The sequence below is a fragment of the Miscanthus floridulus genome, chromosome 17 (assembly GCF_019320115.1).
Source record: "Miscanthus floridulus cultivar M001 chromosome 17, ASM1932011v1, whole genome shotgun sequence".
Taxonomy (NCBI): Eukaryota; Viridiplantae; Streptophyta; class Magnoliopsida; order Poales; family Poaceae; genus Miscanthus; species Miscanthus floridulus.
Window position 1 is genome coordinate 39,205,436 of NC_089596.1, and position 8,599 is coordinate 39,214,034.

Sequence of the window (8,599 nt, forward strand, 5' to 3'; positions counted from 1 at the left end):
ATTCTATTGATGAGTGGCACTGATAGTTTGAGGTATCTTAGTTATTTGAAAGAGGATACTTACATAAATAGATTTTTGAAATTTCCACCTTAGCTATTATATAGGTATTTCTACGATGTTGGATAAATCATGAGCCCCACTCATAATGTCACAATTAGAAAATACTACTACATATGCAAATTGTTCCTTGTTTAGGAGAAAATTAGTGCCGGCCAGGAGAAAAGCGCTCAGCTCGGCAATAAATTGGTTCCATGTTCAGAAATATCTAGAAGTAATAAAGAGAGAGAAAATAAATGAAGGTAAAATAAATTTAGAAAAAAGAAAGTAAAGGTAAATGAAAAAAGAAAGGAATTTATGCCTGGGGGAAACACGAGTGCCAATAAAAGTTGCGTGATGATTCGCGTGTCCCACAAATGAATTTATGCGGCCCACGAAGCGCACATGACGTGATATGGGCCTTCGGCGACAGTTCGACTAGCTAGAGTCCCGCTTATATATTGCTGGGCAACCGTGGACGGGCGGGAAGGGGAGGAGAGTTTCCCGCGCTCAGACGGCCGCCTCTCCATTCCCATTCCCCAAATCCCAATCTAGGGTGTCTTCCGCCCGTGGATCACCTTCCTCATGGCTCCCAAGCGCCGCCGTGCGGATCAGGGTTCGCCGGTGCCGGCGCCACCTCCTCCTTTGCGGACGGCAAAACTTCAGCCGGTGGTCGTCTTCGCCCACGGCGCCGGTGCCCCTTCCTCCTCTGACTGGATGGTCCAGTAAGCTGTTTCTGATTTCTCGCCCAAGCGGTCAATCGAATCTTGTCAAACATTCGTTTCCTGTGGAAGCGATGCCTGTATCGTGATGTGCTAAACTGGCGATTTATTCTGCTAGTTGGAAGAAGCTGGTGGAGGACGCATTGGATGCTGTCGACGTAGTGACCTTTGACTACCCATGTCAGTTGATTCAGTATTTCAGTCTACTACTCGTTACCCTTGATTCTTGGATCAAAATTTGTCAGCAAGAGCTAAGTGGTGGCATGGCAAGATAACAATGTGAACTCGCAGATATGTCGGGTGGGAAGCGCAGGGCGCCGCCAAAGGCAGAGAAGCTTGTTGATCACCACCTTGGCATCGTGAAGGATGCTGCTGGCAAGTATCAGGGGCACCCTCTTATTTTGATGGGGAAGTCCATGGGATCGAGGTAGTTTTGGACTTTTGGATGGACAATGTTACTGTTTGTTTCATCATTTGTGCATCTTATTCGCTTAGTTCAACATTTGAATACTTTTACATTGTAATGCTTCAATTCAACACACATGTTGCACTGATACGGATATCTGACAATGGTGTATTCAAAATTGTCAGGGTTAGCTGCATGGTGCCAAGCTCCACTGACATTGATGTTTCTGCTGTTGTATGCTTGGGTTACCCACTAAAGGTTGGTCAGCACATTGTTTTTTTGGTTCCCTTGTACCTGAATTTTATCTTCTATCAGTTAAAACTCTTAATCAACTGTCTAGATTAGGAATGGATTTATATTTCCTCTGTAGTTTTTATTAGGATAAAAAGGTAGTTTCTGTGACTTTATAGTTGCTTTTTCACCTACTATGTTGTAGCGTTATGTGTTGACGTTTTTATTACTTATATTTTTGCTCTAAAAGCATTCCTTGAGATGAGACTACAAAATTCTTTTTGTCCCTCCCTGAACAAGCATGTTTTCTGTTCCTACCTGTCATGGTAATCTGACCTTTTTCATGTGCATTGCTATCCACACTCCTACCAATAGGCTACCACCAGAAACCTGTACTTATCACAATCAAATTATAATTGGAAGAATCATTTTTTTTCCATCTCATCGTGCTTTGTTCGACTTAGGGAGTGAATGGAGCAGTGAGAGATGAGACACTCTTAGAGCTGAAGGTACCAACGATGTTTGTTCAGGTAATGGAATTTCTCTCTTTTTCTAATATTGTAAAGTGAAATGAATAGTAAATTGTTTTTTTTACATTTATTACCAGGGAAGTAAAGATGCCCTGTGCTCCTTAGATAAACTTCAGTCTACTCGCAAGAAGATGACCTGCAAGAATGAACTGCATGTCATTGATGGTGGTGACCACTCTTTTAAGGTTGGCAAAAAGTACCTAGAGTCTAGAGGGTTAAATCAACATGACCTTGAAATGGAAGCTGTTAAAGCAATTTCACAATTTGTCCAGAACTCTTTCACTGAGAACTGTACCTAGCCCGTTTTGTATATTTTCCTTAACACCCTCATGATGACGAAACCTTAATCTTTGGCTTTGAACAAATTTAATATGATAATGTAATCCTTTGGTGTAAGATGCTAGTTCTGATTGACAGTCTGCACCCTGCATTATATGTTCTTTTGACGTCTGTACCCTGCATTATATGTTCTGGAGCAAAAAGGGTATATACTTGATCCAAGTTAAGGCTTATGTCCTGTTGCGTCTGTACAACTGGTTGCTGTAAACACGGTAGACAACCAACTGAAGGATGCCTGTTTCACACCCAACACAGTTTGGTGCCTCTAGGAGAAAATGGGTTGATTAGTACAATGCTGTTGTGCCAAATGAAGGAACAAGACTCACGTGAAAGTGTGATTATTATTTTATTTTAAAGTCCTGATTGCATATGATTTTTTTATTGGCAAGAGCAGCTGGGGAGGCCCCTACTTGTATTATTTCATTTATATATATATGGCATAATGTTTTTTTTTCTATTTGAGAAGATTGCATATGAAGCTATTAACCATGATATAAGGATCCCTTCCTAGGTTTATATATATATACCATCCAGATTACACTGGTTAAGAAGGAAAAGAAGTAGAAAAACATGAACTCCATACTCCTCGTCATTACAAACTTGTTTCTTCAATTGTGGTATTGCAAAAAGGTCTAACTTGTCAGACATTGTGCCTAATAATAAAATCCATGAAGTGCATCACTAGAAACTCTTTTCTTCTAGTTTGTTCCTTGTCTATGTTCATGCATTTCTTTTTGAAGTAATTTGGTATGTGAGAAGTGTTCGTTGAGTACTTGAGTTGTATATTCAATGACTTGCTCTTTTTTTCATTGTAACTTTAAATTCCATTATACCGAGGATGCAACATATTCTTAACTTTAAATTCCATTCTACCGAGGATGCAACATAGCCTCTATATGAGGATTAGTCTCTTTAGAGCAAACACAAGTACACAAGCCAACTCATCTAAGTCATGAGCTACTTTATTATAATCCCTAAGATTAAGCATAAAATCCACTTTGTGAAATTCAAGTCCATCATGTCCTTTAGTTTGCAAATGAGTACACCCACCAAACTAAGATCAGAAGACCATTTTACTAGGTATTTGGTTCACTCATCTTCTAAATCTAGTCTCATTTAGTCACTTTTACTCAAACACTATGATAAAATGGGACTAAAAAGTGCATTAACCAACTAATCATCCAAATGTTGCTAAATGGAACTAAAGTCCACCTTTTAGTCAGGTTGCCTCACATTTTAGTCACTTTATCCAAACACCCAGTGCCGGCCCTAAGGGGAGGGGCTGAGGGCCCAGACAGGGAGGGGCCCAAGCCCAGGTATATAAACCCACATGCCCTATAGTCCATTAGGCATCAGTAAACTAATGAGAAGAGGGGCAAAGAACTGGCCAGCCGGCCCAAGGAGGCGAGGAACCGCTCCGCAGTGCCGATCGCAGATCGTGACTAGTGAGTTCGCGACGCGCTCACACGCCGGCGCCCGAGTCCCGACGCACACACGCAGAGTCGGACGAGGCGACGAGCCACGCCGTCGAGTCCGAGAACGGTGCACGACGGCGGCGACCAGGACCAGGCAGGGCTCAACGACGACGATATCTTGGTTCTTGCCTTCTTGCGAATTGCGATCAGTTGTTTCAGTTCATGTCCAGGCCCTACGTATTTTTTCCTTGTTCATTTTTAATCCAAATTAATTATTTGTATAGTATTCCAGACTTCTGGTACTTTGTACTCATATAGTCATGTTTTTCTTCTAATTTAGGCATGTTAAATTAAAAATATATTATTGGATTTACTTTCCTTTTACAAGTAAAATTAGCGTCTATATAATATAAGATTTTATACATAGTCTAGAGGGGCCATCGCGACGAGCTCGCCAGAGGACCCTCAAAATCCTAGACTGGCGCGGCAAACACCATGACTAAAAGGGAGTAAAAGGCCTCTTTTAGTCCACCTAACCAAACAATATGTGACTAAAGTTTAGGAGCTGATTTAGGTGACTAAATTTTAGAAGGTGTGAATTAAACACGCTAGTCACTGCCTGCTTGATCATCAGAGCATCAGATTACACAATCACTCTTCCTGTTTCCAGGCCGTCCCCTGCTGGCCCATATAACGTCATCTGACTTTCTGGGGTCACATGGTCCCATCCTCTTGAGCATATTAGGGCAGCCCAAACGCACCATGTTGCACATCGGCACCAAATGTCCAGCGCAGACTGGTGCCTGCAGAGGTAACAGCAGCCTCATCTAACAAAAAGTTGAGGCAGCTGAGAGTAGGTTGTGAGAGAAGCGGTGTTTTTTTACAAAAATGTGAGGGCACTGAGAGTTTGTGCAAAAAGTGTAAGTAACTTTTTTATTGCAAAAAATTAGCTTGGGTTGTGAGATTGATATTTTCAGTTTTTCACAATGTCTACCTGTTCAGTAACTTTTAGCTGAGGCATAAATTGATGACTGCCCACATTGGGCCTGTTCTTATTGGGCAGAAAGCTCCATCACAACCAAGTTTCAGAAAGTTGTCTGGTGGTCTGCTCCATCTTTTTGTTGCCGGATGTGAACAGTACTCAGCTCTTTCAGATTTTTCACCACCTTTGCTTCCTTCAGTTGAATGCAATAAGCGAGATCCACTACTTTCCACTTGGCTTCTCAACACGACTGAGAAGAAAGACTATGTGCATCTCGGTTTTGCAACTTTGTCAAAAATAATAATCTCGACTAGTTTGATTTCAATGAAATACATCATCTACCACAAAGTTATCATCAATCATTAACAGAACTGCAAAACACAAAATGTCGGGTTTTCTTCATTTCCTACTAGCGCATTTCCATGTATTTGCAATTTGTGCCAGAACACGAGTAGAACAACCATCCTTGCTCAAAGCATGCGCTGATTGGCCTCTAAGCTCACTTGATCGCTTCCTCAATCTTTCAGCTTCCTCCCCTACCATCGCACGCCGAATCCCATTCGCAACTTCCTCCTTCCTTATAAATCGATCAGCTCCGACCTTTGCCCGGACGGCCACACCAACCTGGACCTCCATCATCGCAGCATTCATGTTTTGCTCAGCGTAAAGTGGCCAAGCAACCATAGGAACGCCGTTCATTACACTCTCCAGCACTGAGTTCCACCCGCAATGCGTGACGAAGCACCCAATGGAAGGATGGCCAAGTATGGCTGTCTGTGGCGCCCAAGACTGGGTCACTATCCCCATCCCTCTAGTCCTCTCCATGAACCCCTCAGGTAAGAAATCCAAGGGAATGTGCTCATCACCTTTTTGAGTCCCGAAGAATGCTCCAATTGTTGAACTTTGGTGTGGTCTCTTGACAACCCAAATGAATCTACACTGACTAAGCTCCAGCCCAAGCGCCAGCTCAGCCGTCTGCTGCCATGTCAGCGTGCCACCACTGCCAAATGATACATACACCACGGAGTCACGTGGCTGCTGGTCTAGCCAGCTCATGCACCTGTGGTCCATGTCCACGCCGGCCGGTCTGGTCCAAACCAATGGCCCAACCGGGTGGACAGGCAGCTGCAGCTGCAGACCGTCCAGACCCTCGCCCACCGCGGGCTCAAGTTCATTGAACGTGTTCACAAGAATGCCATCGACTCTTGCGGCATCCTTGGCCATGGACAAGAATCCGGCGTACGTGTTGCTGCTCCGGTCGGCGAGCATGGACGTCGGCAGGTCATGAGCATGGATGGGCACGCAGCCGGGGAGGTGGATCGGCTCCGTGGCGTCCCAGTGCTCCCCGGCGCGAGTGGCATCCATCTCGGGGAGGTGCAGGAGCAGGGAAAGCGTCATCCACGGGGACGTGAAGAACATGTAGAGCGGGACGCCCAGCTCCGCCGCGACGTCGCGCGCCACCACGCCGACCATGTCCACCACGAGCGCGACGAGCGGCGCGGCCGCGCCCAGCTCCCGCGCGATCTCCCGGATGCGTGGCACGTTGGAGACGACGGCAAGTTCGACGCGCTCGCGCGTGGGCGCGGAGGGAGGCAGCGCAGCAACTGGCGGCGGTGCCGGCAGCGCGACGAGGTCGATGGCGTCGGGAACGGCGGCGGCCACGGCGAGATACTGCTCCGAGGGCGCGGATGTAGCCGAGGCGAAGAGGAGGGTGGCGGCGAGGCCGTGGTCGGCCACGAGGCGGCGCGCGAGCTCGGCGAAGGGGATGAGGTGACCCATGCACGGGCTGCACAGGAGCAGCACGCGAGGCCGCGCGGCTGTACACGCAGGTGGCTTCCGCTCCTGGAGTTCTCCCATGGCGCGCAGGTGAGATGTGCGGGCTCACGGGAGGAACGGCAAAGAGAGAAGAGAGAGGACGAACATGGGAGGAACGGTTTATGTGTCCCACCGCCAGCGGTGGTGCTGCGGCGTCCGGTGACGCTGAGAGCTTGGAGTGGAGAGCCTGCGCAGTTGTGTTGTTCTAGGATTCTTGAAGACTCGGCGGTCATCAACTTTTTAGTTTTTTTCTGCAGAACACGACGGAGAGTGTTGATCCTGCCTGCTAGATCCAACTCATGTTACATCATTGCTTGCGTTATATCACGTGCCAGGGCACTAAGTATTCCACAGCTTCTGTAGATCGATGTGGTTTAGGCTGTGTGTTTAGTGGGGTGAAATTTGGGAATTTAGCTATAGTAACACTTTCGTTTTTATTTGGCAATTAGTATTCAATCATGGACTATTTAGGCTCAAAACGTTCGTCTCGCGATTTCCAACCAAACTGTGCAATTAGTTTTTTTTCGTCTATATTTAATACTCCATACACGTATCGCAAGATTCGATGTGATAGCTACTGTAGCACTTTTTGAGAAAAGTTTTTTAAACTAAACAAGGCCTTAATAAACTTCCCGTTTCACGACCAAAATAAGTGAGGACTGACGACGGCTTCCAAATTGCATTGAGTGCCACGACACTGCTACCTCCACTTTGATACGCTAGTCCATCAACCAGTGGTTCTATCGATCACCATTAAATGTTAGTTTTAGCCAAAATCAAACTTTTTAGTTTTCACCAAATTTATGTAAAAATAGAAAATATATTAAGATCTACGATATCAAATCATATATTTTATAATATATATAATGAATCTTGTATATGAAAGAATATATTTTCTTCATCATGATTTACCACGCATGATCTATGACAGATGGGTCTTCGTCATGCTACCGTCATAAATACGACTGCTATGGTGAAGATACCTAAAATTTTAACATCAACAGGCCGTCACAGATCCTTAGATTTCTGGTAGTGGTAATATTTCCCTTAACTCTTCGTACACCGAATAAAGGGGTATAAATAGCTCCAACTCCAAAAACTAGCCATGACCCACCGTTACAACGTTTTCTGCGAGCATCGGACTGATTTCGTGAGCATCAGACTAATAGGTGTGTAGTATCACACTAATATGTGCCACTGTTCATTTCAGTTCATAGAGCATCGGACTACACCCTGTTTTCAGCATATCATGCTTTTGTATTTTGGACATAACTTTTAGCTCCGAACTCCGATTTCGATGATCTTAGACTCTCTGAAAAGTTATTGAAAACCTCTACAACTTTGAACGAAGTCATGTCAATTTGAGCAGATCCAAAATCATAAGACAAGTCCAATTCATCCATCTCTTGTCTCGGCTTCAGTGGCTTCAATATTTTGTTTGTGTCTTTGCGTCCAGTCTTCTACTTCTAGGTGCCTTAGACTTCTAGCATGTCTTCTAATATCTTCCTTGAGGTGTTAATCATTCGGACCATCACTTTGCCTTAGTCTAAGTCCACCTTGCATCCATTTGAACTATACATTATATACTAGTGTCGATACGGGACCCATGGGATACCCCACAAGGAAGGGAGAAGACCTAGTCTAACTAGGATTCTTCCCATATAATCTTAGTAGTAGTATTATTCTGTAATCCTATTAGGAACTCTCATTGTAAACCGACTATGACTCTGGCCTTCTGACTATATAAAGGAGGGAGGAGTTCCTGGAGGAGAACACAACACAACACTTTACAATCAATCCAACGCAAAGGCTAACACTGACTGGACGTAGGGCTATTACTCGATCACGGTCGAGGGCCCGAACCAGGATAAATCGACTGTCTCTTGCGTTTACCGTCGAGTTCTGCATACGCTGAAGCCCAAACATACTGCCCCAGGTACCCCCGTGGCAGGCTATCGGTGGTGAAACATCGACAGCTGGCGCACCAGGTAGGGGCTTTCGGCGAATTTGCATCCAAGAGCTCGACGGACCTTAACAACATGATCTTCTCGACGGGATTAACCTTCATCTTCGGTTCATGGATCTACGAGGTGGACGACAACGGCAAGCTTCAAGGCCGTCTC

The 8,599-nt window shown here is 45.1% G+C and overlaps 2 protein-coding genes across 2 annotated transcripts; one reads left to right on the forward strand and one right to left on the reverse strand.

The window, feature by feature from the left end:
• The first annotated feature begins 541 nt into the window (after positions 1–541).
• Positions 542–2,590, forward strand: LOC136518934 (uncharacterized). The gene is made up of 6 exons (XM_066512618.1): positions 542–761; positions 877–938; positions 1,050–1,185; positions 1,350–1,422; positions 1,860–1,925; positions 2,003–2,590. Exons 1-6 carry the CDS (start codon positions 622–624, stop codon positions 2,222–2,224), a joined length of 699 nt encoding a protein of 232 aa, XP_066368715.1. The 5' UTR covers positions 542–621; the 3' UTR covers positions 2,225–2,590.
• A 2,382-nt stretch (positions 2,591–4,972) lies between these two features.
• On the reverse strand, positions 4,973–6,640 carry LOC136518948 (hydroquinone glucosyltransferase-like). The gene has a single exon (XM_066512629.1). It carries the CDS (start codon positions 6,516–6,518, stop codon positions 5,061–5,063), a length of 1,458 nt encoding a protein of 485 aa, XP_066368726.1. The 5' UTR covers positions 6,519–6,640; the 3' UTR covers positions 4,973–5,060.
• Between the last annotated feature and the right edge of the window lie 1,959 nt (positions 6,641–8,599).